At 39.4% G+C, this 23,954-nt stretch overlaps 1 protein-coding gene across 2 annotated transcripts in view; it reads left to right on the top strand.

The window, feature by feature from the left end:
* nlgn3a (neuroligin 3a) overlaps positions 1-23,954 on the top strand; it is a 107,964-nt gene that overhangs the window by 50,946 nt on the left and 33,064 nt on the right. For both annotated transcript variants that reach the window (XM_027008643.3, XM_027008642.3), the window contains one exon: positions 19,300-19,485. In XM_027008643.3, coding sequence (XP_026864444.1) covers positions 19,300-19,485 — 186 coding nt within the window. The remainder of the gene's footprint in view (positions 1-19,299; positions 19,486-23,954) is intronic.

The following is a 23,954-nucleotide window of genomic DNA, read 5'->3' as shown; positions in this document are numbered from 1 at the left end:
CCGCTTGCTATTTTCTGCTGAACTGATGCAATTTGCCAAATAAGATCAGCTGTTTGTGTATGGATTTTCTGTGTGTGTCACAAAGCACTATTATTAGTAGTGGTTGTCAACGAGAAATAGTGAAAAATTCAGTATGCCAGTTGTTTAGCAGAGTTGCATTTGAAAGGGAGGAGCTTTTCAAATAGTTCTGGTTCTATATCAGCAAGGCCAGTTATATTGCCTTATGCATCATACTTACTTGGAGTGATAACATTTATTATTTCCTGTTTTTATAACCTGTTTCTAATCGTATGTAGTGTAACCTTGTTTTTAGAACGCATAAAATGTTGATTAACCATTAATTTGTCATTCAGTTTTGTGCATTTTCCCTTTAACTGGACATTGAACATCTCTGATCTTTGTTCAGCATTAGAAGACAACATTAGCATTTACAACATTAGCATTTATATGTATTGTTTCTGTCTTATGAAAACATAATGGTTGTCTTTGTCCATGTGAAACTACATGGTCATGAACATGGTTTAAAACAAACAAAAGCTCTTACATGACAAATGTCTTTCATCTGGGTCAAGGACTTCAGATGTATTGTGTGTGAAGTGGAATACTCTAGCAGATTAGATGTGTTGTCATATGATCATTATAATACAGTGTCTTTTCTTCCTCATGTAAACAGACGTTGATGATGACTTACTTTTACCCAAAGCAAGAAAATAGCTTGTTCTTTGTTCATTTGATGCATTTGATGTGGCTTTTATGCTTTCTTCAAGTAGCTGTAGATGGTGTCTGTGGGTTAAACCATTTTTTAAATTTCAAAAATAGTTGAAAATAAGGGATGCTTGACAGTTGGCCTGTTTTCCATTTAGTCATGCTGAATAGTAGGAAAAAGTAATGAGAAACAAAAAAGAAAATAATAAGAAAAAGCTTATTAATGAAATGAGCACAAATTAAGTGTGTGCATCTACAAATAAAATGAAACGTCAGTCCGCAGATGTCAAACAGAAAAAAATAACCTCTGTCAGAAAGGAGAACTATGTTCAAATTTTTTTCCTGTTTTTCTTAGCTCTAAATTCTGCTGTAAATACAGACATAATAACAAGGAAAACCAAAGATAGGGACAGTAAGTAAAACTGTGAAAGGCATTTAGACCAGATTTTGTCTTTCATTGTCCTGCAAGAAAATCTTACTGACTACTCAGTAGTATCATGTGTTAGCCTTTGATGGCTACTGCCTGTGCTGGCATAAACTGGGTTATTACACTGAGTACTTTTAAATATAGGCTTACACTGTAATTTCAAATGCACTGGGAATTCAATGAACTGAACTACATAAGAATTAGAATATCTCTACAAAATGACAGATACCCAAAACAATGTGGTACATCCCTAAATTGGTATACAAACTCATGTCACTGCCATGGTCTGAATTGGTAATGATGACACTAAACTCTTTCTAGTTAGATGGCTTTATAAATGTATCTGGGCAGAAATACCAAGACACACCATTTCAGTAGTACATCAGTGCAGGTCAAGGCAATGTATAGTGTTCACTTAGTCTGTCAGAGCAAGAGACACAACAGGCTGTCTGAAGTGACATATATCCACAAACCATTTTGTGAAGTGTGGGTTTTTTACTCCATCCCCTTGGTTTTTGCAGAGTGACCTATCAGGGTTCACCAGTCTGTTTATTATAACCATAGAACATCTACAATTAACAAAAAGGGAAAACTGAATCAAATTTAAAAGAACCAGAATTATTAAAATGGCTGCTTATGAATAAATTCTTTTCTAGTTCAAGATTGTCTATCCTAAGGTAAATATTTGTATTTTTAAGGTCTTCTATATGTTGGTTACAGTACAGAGTGTATTCCATCTTATTTTTATTTATATTTACATCCTGTCTGTGACCTGGTGCTTGTCTTGAGGAACACGAAGAAGCTGTTGAATAAAAAGTGTTAATTAACAAAAACGAAGAGATTACATGAAGTGTGATAGATGATACACTGGACAATAAAGGAAAAATGGGGGTATACTATCCCATTATTTTCTCTCAAACCTTATTCAGTGGTGTCCCTGTAGGAAAAGGATAGCATTTGTTTGTCTTCAGGTGCATTTTGGGTCACGAAGGATCCTCCTGGGAAGAGTTGTGTGAGCTTGCCGGCCAACGCATGCTACTTGTCTTGTTGAGAAATTAATCATACTTTAGCCTCACTGAGGAATCAAGGTCACTAGTCTTCATGTGTGTGGGAGTCAGGATTGGCCACATTGTGCTGCCTCAAATGAAGTGAGTGGGAGCTTGGCAAAGAGGTTTGAAGGTGGGAGCTGTGAGTGCAGAGGTGGGTGAGAGATGCACTCAGCCTCTCTGAATGACTCCACAAGAGAGGAATTCATAAGCAATGCAAAAAGAAAAGACTCAGAGTAGGTGTTGCAATTATTCAAATGGGGGAGAGTGGTACACACTATGGTGACTGCTGTTCGCGGAAGCTCTGAAATTTACCAGTAATGCTATGATGATTTAGAAGGGTTCTTATTGATGCACAGGGAACGTCTGTGTCATGTAAAACTCTTATGAAAAATTGAACTTTGTGAGCATTTGGAATTTCATCCAGTGTTATTCCCTATGTTGTAAACAACCTTTCTCTATTGGCTATGCATGCTATACTAATGGTTTCTAAATTTCTATCTGGAATTTGCATATCGATGTAATTCTATTTTGTTTAAACTGCTGTAAACAATTCTATATCAAATGGTCACCCATTTATGACACTACACTCAATCCAGTGTATAGTATAATGAATAATTTATGTGGGGGAAAAAATGTTTGTCCAATGCATAATCATATTGTTTCCAGTGACACGGCTGGAGCTTTAAACACTATTTTTTAACCTGACTTTTTACTTTTTTGTTTTTTCAAAATAAAAGGAAATCAGTTGCATTTTTTCATATAAAATAATTGCATGTCACATGCAACACCTGTGATATTAGTAGTTTTGATCATTCACAGGTTACTACAGCAGACACTGTGAATCTATACATGCCTCAAGTAAAGCAGAAAAAGCTCTTTAAAAATGTAAGCTGAAGCCCCAACTTAGTGGAATGGTTGTGGGCAGGTCCTTCTCAAACACAATAATGAGGGCAGCTGAGCATGATGGGATGCTGCTCCTGTATTGGCTTTATTCCATGTGAGCTATGACCACATGCCACTTGTCCTTTACTCAGTGCAGCCACATGCTGTTGTCATGACCTTCTGGAATAACCTGCAGCGCGCTTGTCATTTGAAGTATAAATATTATTTCACATAGCCATTGGAATGTGTGTGTGTGTGTGTGTGTGTGTGTGTGTGTGTGTGTATATATATATATATATATATATATATATATATATATATATATATATATATATATATATATATATATATATATATATATATATATATATATATATATAAATATACACACACACACACACATTTACAGCATTTAGCTGACTGAGTACAACTTGAGCAATTGAGGGTTAAGGGCCTTGCTCAGGGGCCCAACTGTATGCGTGTGTGCGCTCTCTCTCTCTCTCGCGCTCTCTCGCGCTCTCTCTCTCTCTCTCTCTCTCTCTCTCTCTCTCTCTCTCTCTATATATATATATATATATATATATATATATATATATATATATATATATATATATTTATACAGTGGGAGGCGATCCACTTACCTAGCTATATGTGTGTCTCTTGACATTTGACTGGCCAAATGAGTGTGCATGCAGGCAATTCAATTAAACCAACATTAGGCTGTGAATGCTGTGAAACATAATGGAAGGTAGTGGATGGGCAGCTGTTTGCCGAGGAAATGATGTTGCCTAAGCTCTGCATGCGTGTGATAAGAGGCTTGTGGGCAGAGGACTGACACATGGGATGTTTGTTTAAGAGTATGGTCCTGAGAATATGTAGAATAAAGTGCATACTGTGCTCTAGGACAATCTTAGGATCAGCATATGCTCTCTCTCTCTCCCTCTTTCATTCTCTCATATCTACTGCATATCTAACTATGGAATCTTTTTCTCTATTTCTTTCCCTCCTTTCTGTTAAGTTAATGCATATGCCCATGGTATCTTTTGCACCCTTAGCTGTCTCTCCCATCTCCCTGTTTCTTTGTCTCTATATTTTTTCTTCTCACTTCTATTTTTTTAGTTACATCTCTCTCCCTCTGCCTGTGTCTACATGGCGGTTATGTCTTTATCAACGCTTTCCTCATTATCAGCCTGTTTTTACACTGGGTTGACCTCAGGCTTATTTTGCTGCAGGCCAACTCAGCCGAACCCAATAGAAGCCCTAATATGCTGGTTTCACTAATGTTCAGTTCTTCACACAGTGGGTTCAGCTGGTGCAAACCTGGTTCAGAGGATGGCAACTGATCTTGGAGACCCAAGGCACAAAGCTAGACAGTTCAGTCTGTTTATTCGGTTTAGCTTAAAAATGTACACCTTACACCCTTATACATTTATTCCTTTTTGCAATTAGAGTAGTATTGAAATATAATAGCAAAAGTTGTCAGGATGGAAAATAACTAGTGTCTGATCAAGATTCAATAATTATATCATAACAGATGTATCCAGCTGAGAAAAAAAATCATAAAGGTGGTTACCAGAAGGCATTAACAAGCCCGCCACTCTTTGAAGTATCTCCTAAAGAGCAGAATGTCAGAACACTGTGGGTGATATGATGCCAAATTGCAGTTGCTTTTTCATTCTTGGGTTTTGTCTTAATCAGTTGATCTGACTGGCATGGTATTTCCTGTCCTCTGAGCCAACATTATTATGGCATAAAGAATACTGGTGCATTTCAGAGAACTGGTAATTCTGTTGGGAGGCTATTTCAGGGTACTGTGGATGACATTTTTGGTGGAGGGGATTCAAGCCCCACATGCCTATACCCTCTGGTACCCTAGTTTTTTTTTGTCTTCATCCCACACAGAAGACTGAATGCAGATATTTTAGAGTAGTAGCATTGCACTCCAATTGTGTTATTTACCCCTATATGTCTGTGCTGCAGGGCTGCAATTGTTCCATTGCTGTTATTCTTACAAATTGATTCCGATAAGAGGCATGTTAGCATGCCTGGTCAATTATAGCTTGAGCATGGTTTTTGCCTGCAGCATGACTGTTGAAAGGCTCTCTTGCTCATTAAATGAGATTTGTATATTGGGTACATGTATGACTTTGCTTACATCTGGTTTATGATTAGCCTTCATGTTGATATCAAGTGATGTATTCTGAGACAGGGTTGAAATATTTGCCATCCTCCCAGCAGCACTTTGGTGTGGGACTTGGTTGCAAATGGCACAAACCCTGCATGCCCAAACATGACCTTGAGCCAGGACTCACCTTGCTGCATCTGAGGAGCTGAATGTTATTAGATTGTTGTTGGTGGGGTGGGGGTGAAGGTGGGGGCCTGAAAAAAAACAAACTGTTGGGTTTCTTTTACATTCAACTGAGCACATTAGGTCAGAAAACAAATGGGCCTGTCTGGTTGTGTTTGGCTTTGTGTGGGTGGTCAAATGTGTAAAGGGCTACAGTACTACACAAAAAATATTCCAGAATGATTTTCTAGACCTGGGGAGCAGAGGCTGTAGATGCTTGGATTTCATTTTCTTACGTGATAGAACAAGGTTCTGAGGTGCTGAGGTTAGCAGGGAAAATTCACAATTTCTACTCCCGGGATGAGTGGTGTATCTCTCTCATCCACTCTGATATCCACACCAAACTAAGTTGTTTTATAGGTGTATTCATTCTACTTGAAGGATTTTCCCCTACTTAAGAGGTTGCTTTCCAACACAAACACATACTGGCTAAGATGATTTGCATTTTGCAAGTATGATGCCTTGAGTTTTATGATAAATATATACTCTTAGAAATGCCTAAGTATTTATATGTGTCTATGTATGTGTGTGTGTGTATATATGTGTGTGTGTGTGTGTGTGTGTGTGTGTGTGTGTGTGTGTGTGTGTAGATGTCTCATATATATATATATATCACACATACACTGCCTGTCCAAACCCTAACTGATGCAGTGTAGCTTCTCAATTGTTAAACAACCATGTTAATAGATGCATCCTGTGGTCGTGGAAAAGATGTTAATCTGTTTCAGAAGGGTCAAATTATTGGTATGCATCAAGCAGAGAAAACATCTAAGGAGAAACTACTAAAATCAGGTTAAGAACTATCCAACACATTATTAAAAAGTGGAAGGACAGTGGGGAAACATCATCTTCGAGGCAGAAATGTGGTTGAAAAAATTTTTGAATGATCATCATCAGCGATCACTTAAATGTGTGGTGAAATCAAATCGTAGAAAAACAACAGTAGAACTCAGGGATATGTTTAATAGTGAAAGTAAGAGCATTTCCACACGCACAATGTGAAAGGAACTCAAGGGATTGGGAGTAAACAGCTGTGTAGCCTTAAGAAAACCACTTGTCAGTGAGGCTAACCGGCAAAAACAGCTTCAATTTGCTAGGGAGCATAAAGATTGGACTCTGAAGCAATGGAAGAAGGTCATGTGGTCTGATGAGTCCAGATTTACCCTGTTCCAGAGTGATGGGCGCATCAGGATAAGAAGAGAGGCGGCTGAAGTGATGCACCCATCATGCCTAGTGCCTACCGTACAATCCTGTGGGAGGCAGTGCTATGATCTGGGGTTGCTGCAGTTGGTCAGGTCTGGGTTCAGCAACGTTATGTGCTCAAAGAATGAGGTCAGCTGACTACCTGAATATACTGAACGGCCAGGTTATTCCATCAATGGATTTTTTCTTCCATGATGGCGCAAGCATATTCCAAGATGACAATGCCAGGATTCATCGGGCTCTAATTGTGAAAGAGTGGTTCAGGGACCATGAGACATCATTTTCACACATGGATTGGCCACCACAGAGTCCAGACCTGAACCTTGGGAATCTTTGGGATGTGCTGGAGAAGAATTTGCATAGTGGTCCAAATCTCCCATCATCAATACAAGATATTGTGGAAAAATGAATGCAACTCTGGACAGAAATAAATGTTGTGACATTACAGAAGCTTGTGGAATCGATGCCACAGCGAATGCATGCCATTATCAAACCTAAAGGCGGTCCAAAGAAATATTAGAGTGTGAGACCTTTTTTTTTTTTTTTTGGCCAGGCAGTGTGTGTTTGTATATATATATATATATATATGTGTGTGTGTGTGTGTGTGTGTGTGTGTGTGTGTGTGTGTGTGTATACACACACACACACACTATTGCATCTGGGTTGGTGGCAGTGCTGTCAGATGACATCCAGTATGCTTTAGAATCTTTTATGAATCTTGGGCCTCATGGCAGTGTTGACACGTGGAAAGATGAAACGGCTGCCACCATTTTTCACACCGAATTCTGAATTCAGTTTGAACTGCCATAACTAAACGAATTTGCATTTTCATGCTAAATCTTATATGCATTTTGTAATGTGACAGTTTTATCAAAATGATAATGGTAATTTCAGTACATGGTTTGAATAAACAGCGAATAATGCCTCATGCTCTTGAGGGAAGATGGAAATTTAAGTTTTAATTAGTTTTGTGATTGGACAGATCTGGATGGATCCTTTGACATTTAATAAGAAATTTTTTGTTTGAACTCACCATGGGGAGTGAGTCAGGTGTCCAGTAGTGTGCTGATCTAAAGTGGTAAGACATGCGGTTGAGCAATGTTAAGGACTAGCATGCCTGTAATTCTTTTAAAGATGTGCTCTGAAATGACTACTGTGCTCACTGCTGTCTCATCATGTACTAAGATGACATATTTGTAGACATATAGTGGCAGAACTTATCTCAGGATGTTCCCTTCAGCCTAAGAATCTGGGTTCTGCCAGCAGCACTGCTATAATATGGTTGTCATAGTTTCTCCACTCCTTTCTGGAACTTTCCTTCTCTGCTCTGGTTCCACTTCCCTTATCCCACTTTGGTCACACCACTTCTTTTTATGTTGTTTCTGTGTCTAATTGGTAAAATGCCACTGTTAGCTAGTGTTTGCATAGTTCCTGTTACATAATATAGTTTGCACCCTAACCACCTCCACCTATTCTGTCCAAAAGTTTTGTATTTGAATATCTGATTATCTGAATCAGGCACCAGTAATTATGAGTGGTTAGTTTGAACTGCTTGGCCAAGCCATATATTCAATAATCATTTAACCAGCATCCAAACATCTCTTGAAACCATTTTGACCAACGAACATTTCATGTCACTCTTCTACTATTCAGTAACATTACTGAATGTTACTGCCATGTTAATGATTTTAATAAATGCGCCCATGAGAGCTTATGGAAACTCCTGTGTGAATTATAGCCTACACCTATACTTCATATGGAATCTGACCAAAGAGATGTCTCTAACACATTCATTGTGGTGTGATATTCAGGCAGATCCAGAAATTCAGAATCACCACAAAAAACCTAAATCTTTGCACTAACATCTTTCTGGAGATAGAGCACATTAGTCAATTAAATAATGAATGAATTGCCAATTAAATTAAATAATGAATTAATAGAATTTTGAAATGTACCTACAACCAAGCCTAACCCTACTAATGGTTTAATTAGTGCAGAGGCCTGCCACTCAAAAGTCCAATTCCACTTTTGTGATATTCTAGCCCTAGATACTCAGAAAAACCAGATAACACTTCAACCAGGATTCCGCCAAGTCTTACACCAAGAATTCTGTCCCAGCCGAGGCAGTTTGTTGAGTCGTAATATTAATCTTAATTAGCATGGCTGTAGTCCAAATGGCCAGCCAGAAGCAGCCAGTGATACACCAGCTGACTGGAATTGTTTGTTATTGGTTGAAAATTGTGATATTTGAATATCCCCAACCATATAAGCAGAGCCGTTAGCTGCTGGCTTGTCCTATGAGCCATAGCAGTGTGGGAGTCAAACACAAAGAAGTGTAATGCATGCACAAACTAAACAGCCACAAGGTCACACCACAATATCATCAAAGGGCATAGTTGGTCTGACGCAGAGCACTCTGAATAATGAGCCCACTTCCTTTTATGGAGCTTTCACCTCATCTTTGCTTTGACACACCGAGGCCAGAATTCTGTCAGACTAATCCTACCTTCAGCACATAGGAGAGGAGGAATAAATGAGATGACATCTACATGAGAGAGGAAGAGAGAATTCAGTGAACGCAGAACAGCCTCTTTTCTCTGAGCCTCCCAATATCTACGTTCAAACCCATAGTACACAAAGACTTGACAGCCATACTTCAGAAGCTGGGAAAGGTCCACTGTCAATGCAAAAAGACAAGTAAATTGGTAGGCACAGTACTTACTCAGTGACTGAAAAGTCTCATTTTCATGCAAGAGGTTGAAGCCCTCTTTTTTAAATCTAATGTTGCTTCGTCTCATATTGCACTGATTGGATCTGGAGGCAGCTGTATTATATACACTTGCAGAGAGACATTTAAGACAGGGGATCATGTTCAAAAGTGACTCTTGACTGATAAATACCTCTCTACACAAAAAAATGAATTAAAGATAAGATTTAATGGCAGTGGGGGTTGTACCAAGTGGGATAACTGACAGATCGACTGATCCTGAATGTAGAGCCTATCATTTAAAAAAAAAAGCTGGAATGCCCTTGGAAGCTTTTTTAAATATCACTCATGCAAAAATGTGCAGAATGTGTCTTGCTAGACTGGGTCATGTACGATTGCTGTGGCAATCTCTCCCTGAAATTGGCCCATTGTCTCATCAGCCCACTTTTAAACCACAGTTATTTTATTTTACTCTATTACCTACCAAACTGTACTCCTTTTATTTGTTTGTTGGACAGGGGGATGTGGATGCTGGGATGAACTCTTATGGGCAGAGTACATTTATGAAAACATGGATGCACTGCATGGAAGCTGCATTAACTTGGAATGACAGGCTAAATATCAATTTTTAAAGAATTTAAAAATAATATTGATGATCTCAGTAAAACTCAGGGCCAGTGGAAAGGAAAGTGGTTTGGAGCAGACCATGTTGGACACTTTGTCCTGGCTGTAACAAAGTGGCCCCTGTCCAGCACGGACAATGAGCATTTGAGGTGCACAGCTTATCAGCTTACCGATGGGCAGGACTGAACAAAAGCCACAGTGACATTCCATCTGACAATGGCTCCTTGGGAAGGAAGAGGTGCTGCCGAACTGACAGGGCAATTTCTGGGAGATGGAGAGGGGAGGAGAGGCAAACAAACAAAGGGCCTGGCACTGTCTCTTATTGGCAGGCAGAAGAAGCTGAGCTCCATTGGTGCCTGTGGGATCGCAGGAAACTAAAGATGAAATGGAATGAGAGCTCTAACCTTTTTTTTCCATGAGAATGGAACAGATAGATTAAAAGACAACAGTAAAGTAAAAATGGAAACTAAAAAAAAGGGGAATCACCTTGGTTGCTATTCACGATTCCCAATAGAAATAGGACTACAATACCAATCACGCCCCAGAGCAATGAAACATTCACAAGGTGTTCCTTTCTAGTACGTTCATAGCTGCAGGAGATTTTTCGGGTGAAGTGTGATGCCATAGTCTGCAACCTTTATACTGAGCAGAAGAAGGCAGGCAGTTGTACTTCTGATCTAAAGATACCAGCTGACAAATGGGCTTTTCCATTGGAGTTCAGTAAAGCTCATATTTCATGCCTTTATGTACAGTTATTGGAAACCACTAAAAGAATTATGCTGTCTTTGATTTTGAGATATTACAGAGCAATTATCTATATTGTACATTGATGAGACAGTAAGTAAGATTGTGATTAATATTTGGCTTTTGTCTACCTCTACTGCCATTTTTCCTACAGATGACCCAGATTGGACAGTGCACTTCAGGTCACACTTTCAATAAAGCACACATAATAAAAATGAGAATTGTGCACTAATTCCATTACCTAACAACCAGCGCTAACTACTATATGATACTGTGATTGATGCATTTGACATTTTGGGGCTGTCTGCCCAATGCATGCATGAATGTAGAGCTGTGATACCATACCTCTCCTTCCAGAACGCTTCAAACTCATCCGGCTTATTCGGACAGATTAAGAGCTCAGGGGAATAGCCTGAAGCTATATGTTAAACTCAAGTTCAGGCCCTGGGAGGCAGTGATGAAATCCCCAGCTCAGCAGCACAAGCTGAGACCCTCGAAGAGCTTCGTCGGGTTCACACAAGGAATGCAGTGCATCCCTTGCAGATCCCCTCCAATGCCACCAGGGTCAGTATGCCAGGATGTGCGTATCGACTCACAGTGTATCAAGTGCATCAGTGGTTTATGGTGATGTGACTCATTATAATGACTGCCTGTCATCAATCCATGCCCTCGTGCCTCCCGTTTAGAGAGAAGGCTTGGCTCATGGTATTTCCCTGAGGGGCTGACTGTTTACAGTACTGCTGAGTATACCCACATGCATGTGAGACAAATGATGAGGAGATGCACTCTAATGATAAGTCACTTCAAACCTTAGTTAATTGCATAGGTGTTAAGCAGTGAGTGACAGTTCTTGTGTGAGAAGAGATATGCTTTGTGTAATGAGACGAGATGGTTAAGGGAAGGCTGAAAACTGGTATGCCATTAATAGTGAATGATTGATTAATTTGAGAAGCAGTGCTTATGGATCGCTGCTCCTTGTTAGAAAGCACTACTGTCAGTTTGACTTGATAGAGGTATGTTTGGCAACCTGAGGATTTGGAGGGAGGAACTGTGTGTGTGTGTGTGTGTGTGTGTGTGTGTGTGTGTGTGTGTGTGTGTGGTGGGGGGTGTAAATGTGTGAGAGAGAGAGAGAGAGAGAGAGAGAGAGAGAGAATTTGTTTCTAAACTGTGCCAGAGGTGAGAGTCGGTAGTACTGCTAGGAAACTAATTGAAATGAGAGGCGATGTGCAAGTCTTTGCCAACGTTGCCAAGCCATTCGTCAGGGTGACATCACTGCACTCACAGCCCATCCATCTCCTGGCAGTGGCCTGAGCGTGCACTCTTCCCCATGATTAATATCCATGCTACCACACGGCATGCCACCAATCCTGGAGCCTTTGGACACACACCCCCACACTGGGAGGCAGCCGCCACCTTCCCCTATAATCTGCTCTTAAGGTGCATGGCCCAGGCACCATCTTTCCTCTGCACTGCACTACCGGCACTCTGTAGGAAAGTATGGTGTTGGAGGCCACGTGAGCCTTTAGTCTATGTTGTGGGCATGCCTCAGGCCAGCGTTCCAGCAAGGGGTGCACTACAAGTTTCAGAGCTTCGAAATAGAGCCACTGCTCTGAGAAAGCAGTTAGTCATGGTTAAAGGTGATGTGGCCCTGTCAGCCTTTTTAAGTAACCGCATGCAAATCATTAAAGAAAGATGGAGGATAAAAAAAGGCTTTATAAAATAAGGCAGGCTGGCCAACAGGAGTAGCAAGCTAACCTGTCTTAGCATCTCCAGCAAATTCCGGAGGTCAGGGTACGTCTGAAGCACTTCATTACTAAGGAGTAAGAATGTGGATGCTGCATGAGATCCAGGACGAGGCAGACTTTGAAGTCTGTCTCGATTACGATCCTGTGTGTCTGTTCCCTTCACATTATTTGCTTTGATAAGCCCTCATCTCTGACGTGCACAAACATTTGCATTTGTACTGTGCCACCTGAGCAGCATGAGACCCAGGTATTCAGTGCTGTGCGAAGCTTCTACTCAGATTGAAAGCCTTTCACTGTCTTTGAGTGCCTGTCTAAAGCCCCAGTATGCAGTAAACTCCCACCCACCCCTGCCCAGCACCACAACACTACACATTGTGTGTGATTGATTGGATTGTATTCCATTAGAAAGGGGCACATTCCATGCAAGCTGCTCTTTTGTGGTTCCAGCCGGAGCCAGGCGAGTCTCAGGATGCCCAAAGAAACAAAGAGGACAGGTCATGTAATCAGATTAAGAGCTAATGTAGCAGGCGGCAAGGGCCAGCAGCTTTCCCCCATATACACATGCACATGCATACACCGCATGTACACACACACACCCATACAAACGCTCTTCCAAACCCTTTCATCCTGATGTTACTATTGATAATAAGCCTGCTATGTGATAGCTAACTTGTCTGCTAACTGGTATGGTTCCATGTTGCATAGTATTCTGAATTAGATGTGTTCTGTTATGTATATGTGATAGATTGCAGTTAGACATTTAACGTTCATTGTGCAAATTGATAAAGTTAAATTTCATGGTACAATAGGATATTACATTTTGAGCATAGACCAACTAGAGCTGAACATTTTGGCTTCAGTGAGTTTAAAAATTGCGGGTTTCAAAAAGCAGTTCAAAACTAAGTAAGAAGTATCTGCTAGCCTGAGATTACACATTATATGGTTTGACATATAATATATTATCTCATGGCCGTATAAATTGCTCCATCTATTCATAACTTAGACTGTGCCATCCATTATTATGAATGCAGATCTTCAAACCTAAACTGTACAGGCAGATGGATCTAAGGCTGTATTCATTCAGTGCCATTTGGAGTTTTCTACAAGTTGAAACAAACAAGACTAAACTACCACATATGTAGACCATTCCAAGCATCTGATGAAGCAAGAAATACAGACTTGCTGCATATTTGATCATTCACAAATCCTGACTGTTCTTGTCATTCCTAATTTGTCAACAAATGTCTCTCAATTTCCAAATTTATGGTCATGGCCTCTTCGTTTTTCTCCTACCACCGGAAATAGAGAAGCAGGAGGTGAATGGAATTCAGTGTTCAAAGAGTCACAAAAAGGCAGTTCTCTCCTTTCTCAACTCCTCATTCGCATTATTGAGCGGCCAGAAGGGGAGTCACTGAGGAACTGTATCATGATATAAATGGCATTTCCCTTCTCTCACTTGCATGCTCTCCTCCCCTACCTGCCTCTTTTCTTTTCAGTCCTCATATTTTTCAGAATATGGCCCTTTTCTGACAGGGACTGAGAGTTAGTGGAGTTGGGGGTAGGGGAAGATAGTGTGTGGGAATAATGAATAGCTCCCTCGAGGTGGAGGGTTGGGCCATGGGGGTGGGAGTGTCCAAGAGGCGAGTTGAGACACTGGTTCTTTATGTGGATGTTTGGAGGGTGGCCGTCTACCTCCTCCCTCAGCATCCACACCCCAGAATCTTCCATTCAGGCACCAGGGAGCGAAGGCTTTGGGGGATGGAGGAGCTGGCACTTCTTTGTCACGCTGGGAGGGAGGGAGGATTTTGTGAGCCTGTCAAGGCCAGGATTGTATGGCCCTTTTTTCCTCTATCTGGGATGTTGGGAGGGGTGGAGAGCTGGAGTGGTGGACAGTTGGGACACACAGACAGCCTTGTTAGCGAGCCCCCACAGTGAGGGCACTAGGGAGAGCGAAAGAGAGAGGAGGGGTGGGACTGGCAGTGACCCAGTCCTGAGCCTTTATTGCATCATCATCTGCAGCTTCCTCCTTTTCCTCTTCTTCTCCCTATTTGCTTAAGCCATTATTCAAATTTCTGAGGGATCGCAATGATAGCCCCTCTCTTCAGCTTTATTACACAACCATGTGGTCCGAGGGAGAGGCAGAAAGAGAAAGAGGGAGATATGTTTAAGTACTGTCCATTATTTAAGGCTCAGGAATGTACATTCAGATTTGGCTCCCTGTTTGAAACCCCAATGTTTCATTAATGATCAATAGCATACTGTGGAGAAAGAAACCCTTTTTTTTGTAAATGCAAAGACAGTTCTACCCTGACTGTCAATACAATTTCACTCAGTTCAATTGCATTTTCTACAAAATGCATTTGGCATTTTATTGGTGTTAGGCCTCTAATGTGTCTATTTGCAACTCTAATGCCATTGATTAGGTAGCAATTGTAAAATTACATATCAACTATACATACATATCAAATATACATAGCAACTTTGTTGCACTACCCATTTTATGATGTCTATTAGAGGAGTTTCAGACAGACTGCACGTATCGATTGATGGAGCAGACATATTCCTACTGGCTAGTGATAGTCAGTTCACTTCATCTATATATTGTCACTTACTGTAAGCTAAAGATATGCATACCTTATTAGCTTTTATAGCCTTATAACTTTAAAACCAAGACAATAGATCCACTGCACATTTTGAAGGCCTGCATAAAGCTCATGTATTATGTATTGTCATTTCGTACAAATATGAAGGAATTGCTAGAATACACCATTTAATGAATATAGTCTTTGATTTTCACATGACATTCAACATGACATTGTGCTCTCATGTTTAAATTAAGGTCTGTTGCATTTCAGGCTATTTTCTCATTGCAGATGTGAAATTTTCAATATGCTGTTCTACAGACACAAAGTTAATCATCCGAAGTGCACAATCGGTACAAGCATAATCATAATCATAACATTGGAAGTACATGACATGCAAATGCATATGTCCATATTTATGTATTCAAACCAGTCAGAGGGAGAGGCTTTCAGGTAAGATGTCCAGGTGACAGGTCAAAAGAAGTCAGAATTGGCCCACTTTTGACCTGCTCAACATCAGGCAATTTCTTGGCAGAAAATATTTTTTAGATGGAGATGGGACAGCAATACATGCAAAAGCCTTTACGTAGGTCTTCTCTCAGGAGGCACAAGATGATTTTTTCCACTCCCACTGGAATCCATAGCATAAGCAGTGCTGGAAGATGGAATTCAGACTGTTTCTGGTAGTACTGCATTGAAACTAGCACAATTCAGTAGTTTACTTAACTAGTTTGCATGAACTCCATTAGTTTTTGAATGGTGATTAAATGTCATATTATTTTGCACAGTACCTATGCATGCATGGATTAATGCATGATGGATGGATGGATGGATGGAGGGAGGGACTTTCACAAAAAAATCTCAAATGAAATGCAAAATGTGGACTACGTGCAATATATATGCAAGAATATATAAGAGTATAGGAGATTGCTACAATAATATTGGCTGTATTAAAATTCCATTTAAGCATCATCTTGTTTCAGTGTCTCAGTAGCTGTAAGATTTGTTTCTAAAATTCCTCTTGCCAGGGTCTTTATTTTTACTGATACACTGTTGCTACAGAAGTAGCACACATGTAAATAGCACATAATGCATTATCATTAGAATGCATGAATTCAATAGAACCTTATCAAAACTATGAATAGCAGTGTCTGAAAATAAAACTTTGACTGTAATGACTAACTGGATAATATTACCCAGAGTGTAATCGCAATACTGTTATTTCCTTACTTATGATGAAATAATATTATTCTATAATACATCATTGTGTAATGTGCTACAACCAGTACTGTACACACAGGCAAACAGACAGACTGATCACCATATACCTTGCCTACTGTAGCTTGGGGAAGTAAATGAAAGGAGGAGTGTGAGACCCTAGTGATATGTTAGCTTTACATACTGTTATGCCACTAGTTGCTTTCTCACCTTTGCAATTAAAACACATCCATAAGCTGCAGTTTATTTTTAAATATAACCTCTACATTGTTCAATCTTGTCTTTTATAATGTATTTAAATCTCACTTTTGAGATTTTGTGAACATCCTGCATTGACAGAAGAGCATTTCAAAGTGTTAATGGTGAACATATCTGGCATCTTTGCACTGTATCAGGGCAGGTTCTTTTGGTATGTGTGTCTTCATAAATGTTCATGTCCTGAGTTATGGGAAAACCAGAGAAAAACAGGGATAGCCTTTCTTGTCAGGATCACATTGCTGTTTTTCAATACAAAAAACAAAACAGAGACACACACAAAAACGTTCCATTTTTTAACCTGAAAAAAGTAAAACATGTATTTTTTGGTACTGAAGGTATATGTTGGCTTCAGAGTTATGCTTAGAAAATGTTTATTACATATATGATACATGTGACATACTGTATATGATATATCTGTTTTTTGTAGGGTTATTATAGGACAATATGAAGTCTGATGCTCTTGTTGTGTATGTGGGAAAAAGTGTTTTTCTTACATAATCTTCACTTGAAGATATATATGCACTCTTTAATAGTAAAAGATTAAAAGAGGTATTACATATCTACATGTAATCATACCAACATTTACAGCAATACAGTGGACCCCACCCCCTTGAAAACAGTAATACTATCTATAGTATCACTGTACTACTGTATGTTTGTACATATCTTAATTCACTTGTTGAGATTCAACTTTTTTTATATGTTTACAGCAATGGATAATGTATCTGTATTCTCAAGCAAAAATAAGGTGGTTAAATAGAAAAAGTATATGTGGAAATACTTTGCATGTTATGAAGATGTATGAGGTTTTTTAAGCCTGCACATTTCTGTACAGATAATATCCTTCATATTTCTGTGTGCTGCTTGAAGATAAATGAGACTTTGGCTGCAAGCCAAGCTTTACACTCAGCATAAGTATGATGGAATCACAAAGGAAGTACATTAGCTGCTTCTGTCATCCCATAGCCAATCGAACCGCGATGTGGAGAACTGCTGTATTCTTGCACATTGCTCTTATGCACATGTACGTATGAGTGTCTATGTACTGCAGTGCCATGCAAGCTTCAGATATAGATTCTAGCTATGGCTTGCTCTCAGGTGCAAATATGGTTAACATTGCTTTCTCTGAAGCAAACTCTAGCTGCTCTGGCAATCTCAGGGAGCTCTGAATGAGGTCAGCGGTTGTTCTGTTTGCCCTGTCCACTCTTCCCTCACCAGTGGGCCCTCTGATTACAAAACTACATTCAGCAACTACAATTATTGATCAACATGAAATTTATTTTATCTCAATTCACGTACGCTTCCATATGACCTCATTTGGCTCCTTTTTGACTCCTAGTGTGTCTAACAAGTTCCCTAGAGATGGCCGGATAAGAATTTGGTAGGAGATTAAACATTGTGCTCTGCTGTGCATAAAAACAAATATCAGAGGAGAGAAAATGGCATTTTTACGCAAATTTTGAGGGTAATTCATTTCAAGTGAGGCAGAAAAGTAGCATGAAAAATCCACAACAGTAAGAGGTGGCATTATGAAATGCAAAATGTCTGACAATGCCCTTGAGAAGGGCGGAAAAGGATTTTTTAACCATTTTTTGAAATGTTAGCAAGCTCTTTTTTCATGCTAGAAGAATGGTTTCAAAAAATGAGCTCTATTTGAAATGATAATAAATTGCATGCTCTTTAATTGATTTGCTCCTGATAAAAGTTTTGTAAAAATGGATCTAGAGAGAAGAGAATGGTGAGCTGCCACACCCCTCCTCTCCTGAGTGGAAGAGTTTAACCTCTCTGTTTTGTACCCATGTCTCCTTAGGCTGAAAGGGGAACGTTCTGGGCTTGTCCTAGCTGTCCGTTCTGCACATTGTGTTAGTGTTCTTGACAGACATTGAGCCTGCAGTGAAGAACAGAGTTTGTGAAACTCACTCATATTACTCATCATTCATGCATCCCTGGCCTTTGGAGACACACACACATTCCATCTCTGGTAGACATGTTAACAGCAGCCCTACAATTTGAAACCTTCCCCCAAGAGATGCTTTCTTGTCAAAGCTAACCATCCTCTGTCAATGTGATGAAAGTAGCAATTCAGATAAAACAGTTGATCTCCATGTATTATGAAATAAATTTCTTCACCTGTATTAATAAGGACTCTTAAGGAAGTGAAATGCAGATCAGTGCTGCTATACATGTCACTTGATATTCATCACCCTTCAGAGATTGCCTTCCCCTCATACACCCTATGTACATTTGATTCAGACCACGCAAATTTGTATTGGTTTTCTATTAGCAAGGCAGGTGTTGTGTTTACCACCCTGGTCTGTTTCCACCTTGGATCTCTGTCAGAAACTGGCATGAGCTGTTATCTTCCTTAAGACCAAAATGACCATTTAGATGGGCAGTCACGTTTTCCTGTTCAGAACTCTATTTAAAGTTATAACAGCTCTAAATAAAAAAGTAGAAGCACATTATTTTCTAACTCTAATAAGTTTACTTATTTGATTTTTCATCATTAAACACTACATAAATTCTTCAGTATCAATCATTCCTTCACTATGGTATTTAAATCAGTTTGGAGCTATTGGCAGTGTTCTTTCTTTGACCATGGCCAAATCACTGGAAAGACTTATTTAAGTCTTATTTAACTATATCTCAGGGTTGCTTCCATTTTACCATGTCCAAAGGAGGAAAATTCGAGGACATCCAAGATTGCACTTACTTTGAAATTCCCTATAAAACTTATCCAGTCCTTGAGAGCTCCTTGTAGTTTATCCCAAGGCCTCTGAGTGAGTGTCTTGTGTTCTTATGTTCCAGGGTTCCTGAGCACGGGTGACCAGGCCGCCAAAGGAAATTATGGATTGCTGGACCAGATCCAGGCATTGCGCTGGATCAGTGAGAACATTGGCTACTTCGGTGGTGATTCCAACCGCATCACTGTTTTTGGATCAGGAATCGGTGCCTCCTGTGTGAGCCTTCTCACATTGTCCCATCACTCAGAAGGTAAAAGAACATTTTGACAGTCTGAGAAAACCATACATGCCTGACTTAAAACCAGATTTTAATTTCTGTGAACATTCCATTTGTGAATTATTGAGCAGAAGGAAATAGATGGAATAGAAGGAAAACATATCAGTGCCAAAATCAGTTTTTAGCATTGCCACTTATCAGTGTGACCCTGCTTGTTGTATTATAGGAAGATGCATTAGCTTGCTTAACATGCTGTTTACTAAAGTTATTTACCAGGTGAGCAATAAATTCATAATGGGCTAGATTAATGACATGCATGTTCAGAAGTGCTGTTTTTCCGCATGCTGACAGTTGCCTGTTTGCAATTCAGTATATTGCGGCTGCCAAAGTGCTTTTAACCAGTGCCAACAATGATGAACCTTCCGCTGGCTGCAATTTTCAAGCAGACTGTGAAAATTAACACGTGTTGTTATGTATTTATGCAGCCATAAAGCAGTGGCAGTTATTCACCACCCTCACCCATTTTGTAGACTTCATCACAGCAATCTGAATGCTTCTTTGTGCCTAATGTAAGTCTGGGGAATATGCCTTTGGAGGTGTTTTAGCTGCAAGCTCAAATGGTCACAAAAGTTGTTTTGTGTCAACAATTTGCCTAGTTGCCACTTAACTGTGAAACTTTGATCTGTTTGGAATTTTGCCTGACTGGCTTCTAGAACATAATCTGATCTTCATGTAAATCATAATAAATAGTCATTTAACAAGAACATATTCAGCATTTTACATTACAATTTTCTTATTGAACATTTAAGGTCACTGGTGCAAAAATATGTAACACTAGAAAAATTGCTTACCACTAACTACTTTTCTTTTTGGAGCAAATACAAATATATTGCCTTGATAAATATATTTAAACACAATTTTCTTTATAAATGCATATTAGTCTCTTAAGATCTCTTAAGTGGTAATCCATGGCTTCCTATTTCACTAAACTATAAAAAGAAGGTGTCACACAGACCAAACACTCTTACTCATTCAGCAACATAGGGAAATTCAAAAATACATCAATAAAATGAGACAAGGTTGTGAACTTTCATAAATCAGGCAATGACTATTGAAATAGTATCATACCTACCATGTTCACTTTTAGACCAAAAAGTTGCTTAATTCAGAGTTCACAAAGTCTCCAAAACTACAAGCAGACCCTACCTCCATCAACAAACTATTTAGAAGACATGCAAAAGATATTTTTACTAAGTATCACTAGTGATTAGACAAAAATATATCTTTCTGACATTGAACGCTAGCAGGGGCTTTCGCCCAAAAAGAGTAATGGTTATACAGAAAACAGCCTGATCTCCAGGGTGAAGTATGGTGGTAGATATGTTTGACGTGTCAAACACAACTAAGCGTTTATTGAGACACAAAACAAAGACGAATGCGTGGCTAGCAAGCTAACCAGGTTCAATCATCAACAACACTCATATTCAAACACCAGACTTATATACATGCACACTAACGATACACAATGAAGAGCAGGTGTGAAACACAGGGAGGACGTGGCCATACAGACAAACGTGCGCGCACACACACACACACACACACACACACACACACACACACACACACAGAGGGAGAGGTTTGGGGGAGGAGCCGTACCGTGACAATATGTGATGCTGTGGGGCCATTTTCCTTCCCAGTGCCTTGGAAGTCTTGTTAGGACACATAAATTCATGCAAAATTATGGTTTTTACAGAATCAAAGTTTGTTGTGGTCATGCTAGTTCCATGACCTAAATCCTAATGAAATCCTATAGAGTAACCTGAAGAGGACAGTCTAAAGGATCCTGAAAGATCTAGATGGATGTTTGGTGAAAAGGACTCAGGTTCCTTTATATCCCACCTCATCCAGTAATATCAGCAAAGACTCAATCTTCTTATGATGGCAAAGGGATAGTTCACAAAGTATTTAATGTAATGGTTCCAAAGATAAAATAATGATTTTGTGTTTTAAAGAAAAACTCTATTTATATGTTAACTTTTTTAAAAATTTATTTTAATGTACCAAAGGTTACATTTCTCCTGTACCTACATTGTAAGATCAAGCTGACTAGCATATTTAATTCATAGATTTTTTTGAAGATTTTACCAAGGGCGCCAATAATTCTAGCAGGCGCTGTGAAAGCTGGGAAATGTACATTTTACAACAAGTGTACAATTTAGGTTGAACAAATTGTTGTACAGTTTAGATTGTTATAACAAAGAAAGCTCCAGTATGTTCCTGCAATTTGCTTGTTCAGATAAATAGCACTTGACCTTATATCAAGTGATTTGCTAGCGGCTATTGCAAAACAGCCCAAATAATTTTCTCTCTCTTTATATGAACTGAAATTTGACTGGACCTTCTCTATTAAGATAATGCAGAGGCTTGAGTTGAGATGAGGTCAGTTTCAGTTTCATGTCACTTACTGTAAGGGGGATTTGTGCAGTCCCCTTCTCCAATTTTGCATCAAATTGTCACTGATTGCCTAGATTTCCTTAGAAGAATGATGTCTAGGTTTGGATTTTTTTTTTTTAGCCCTAAATGAATTTTTTATCCATACTCCATAATGCCATGCTTCACATAGCATGTTATTATACTGCCACATCAACCAGCTCACTCCCTTTTCAGTAAATTGGATATTTCTGATGCTGATATTTTGCCTGAATAGAAATGTATGCACTACTTGGCTTGATTAGATTAACAAAAGATTAACAAACTTGCGAGATCCTTGGAAATTGAAACAGGAAGCCATCTATCGTGAAAAGAAGCTCTTGTGGCGAGTGCTTCCAATATCAATCAGCCATCTCAACAATGGTTCTCAGAGCTGTGATTTTAGTCATCAAATGAAGGACGGGCAATGAAGTGGTCTACCGATCCGTGCTGATACAGCTGAGGGGAATACCGAGCAGGCGAGTGCAGTAGCATGCGATTACGGCTCCCTCACTTTTAGGTGGATACTACTAGAAGATTATATGTGATGTTGTGAAGGATTTATGAGTATGTTAAATTTTAATATGAACATGCTTTTGGTATTGGGTAGGGAAGACTATAATATAAAATGAGAATAGGTATGATTTGCAATTCTGTGCAGTTTTGTATTGGTGTCTGTGTTGGGTATCAGCCATTTTCAGTGTACCTTTTAAAACATAATGCAAGAAACTATTATACTGATATTATAACCATATTATATAAAGATACTATACTGTAGTTGTTTTGTGGTTTATTTAAGTGTACATTATCGCTCTTGTTTTTAGTTAATAATTGCCATGCTGCATCTGAAATGTTAAAAAAAAAAGTTAGATGTTCTCACTCAGCAACAATGAAATATATATATATATATATATATATATATATATATATATATATATATATATATATATATATATATAATTTATTTATTTATTTGTTATTTGTTTATTTATTTATTTTTAGGAAGACAGAGATTAATTGAGAGATTTCATAGTCCAAATAACAAAGTCAGTGTCTACATTAGATATCTGAGTGGTTTATACAGACCCAATAACCTAATTACTGCAATTCATCAAAATTACATGTACCCATTCTAATTTCACTCAATATAGATTTGAGTTTATTCCTTACAGTAGTGTATTGCAAATATACAAGACAGTGAGCCTTGAACTGGTTAAATGTTCTACATGATGATGTGTAAGGGTTTGCAATTCCATAATAATTGTATGTATATGCACTCAGATATGCTGTAGATTTTCCAACAAACTTTCTAAACTACAGTACACACAAAACAGGTGGAAATCCTGGTAAAAGGCTTAGAGCACCTACAGAGAAAAAGCTGGCCAGATTTACTTTTGCCCCAAACCACAGGAAGATACTGTTGCCTGAATCCCATCAGTGCAAATACCACAGGTCACATCACAAAACACTGCCCCAGGTCCAATGTGGAGTGTGTAAGATTGAGTTCACTGCATGTTTGGCAAGTGCATGTGTGCGTGTGCATACATGAACGCGTGCCCGCGCGCCTGCGTGTGTGTGTGTGTGTGTGTGTGTGTGTGTGTGTGCATGCATGCATATGTGATGATGTTAATGAGGCCATTGTGACCTGCCTCCCTGTAGCCTGGCTTCTCTGCACAGATATCCTGCTGCTTGCCTTGCCCAGCTCCCACCATCTGGTTGTTGGGCAGACCAGGAACCCCATCCATCATCCCACTCCCCTGCTGACACAGGGGGGAGCCACCCGCCCACGAGGCCCCCACTATTCAGAGAGCTCATGTGGTTATAGCCCCTGTCATTGGGCTTCTGGCTCATGCCTTTGATGTTAATAGTGACCCTTCATGCAGACAGTGAGAAAGCCGTGAGGAAGAGAGAGAACAACGGTCCAGGTTCGATCTCAGCCTTCCACATGCATGCAGGGTACCTGCACATGTTAGCAGGATTTGGCAACCTGAGCAGGAAGAGCCACAGAAAAGTGGTCATTAGAGCCAGGGGAC

This window comes from Electrophorus electricus, chromosome 16, assembly GCF_041902795.1.
Source record: "Electrophorus electricus isolate QZ-2024a chromosome 16, ASM4190279v1, whole genome shotgun sequence".
NCBI classification, from domain to species: domain Eukaryota; kingdom Metazoa; phylum Chordata; class Actinopteri; order Gymnotiformes; family Gymnotidae; genus Electrophorus; species Electrophorus electricus.
Note: the sequence above shows the minus strand (reverse complement) of the source record. Positions and strands in the feature narration are given on the sequence as shown.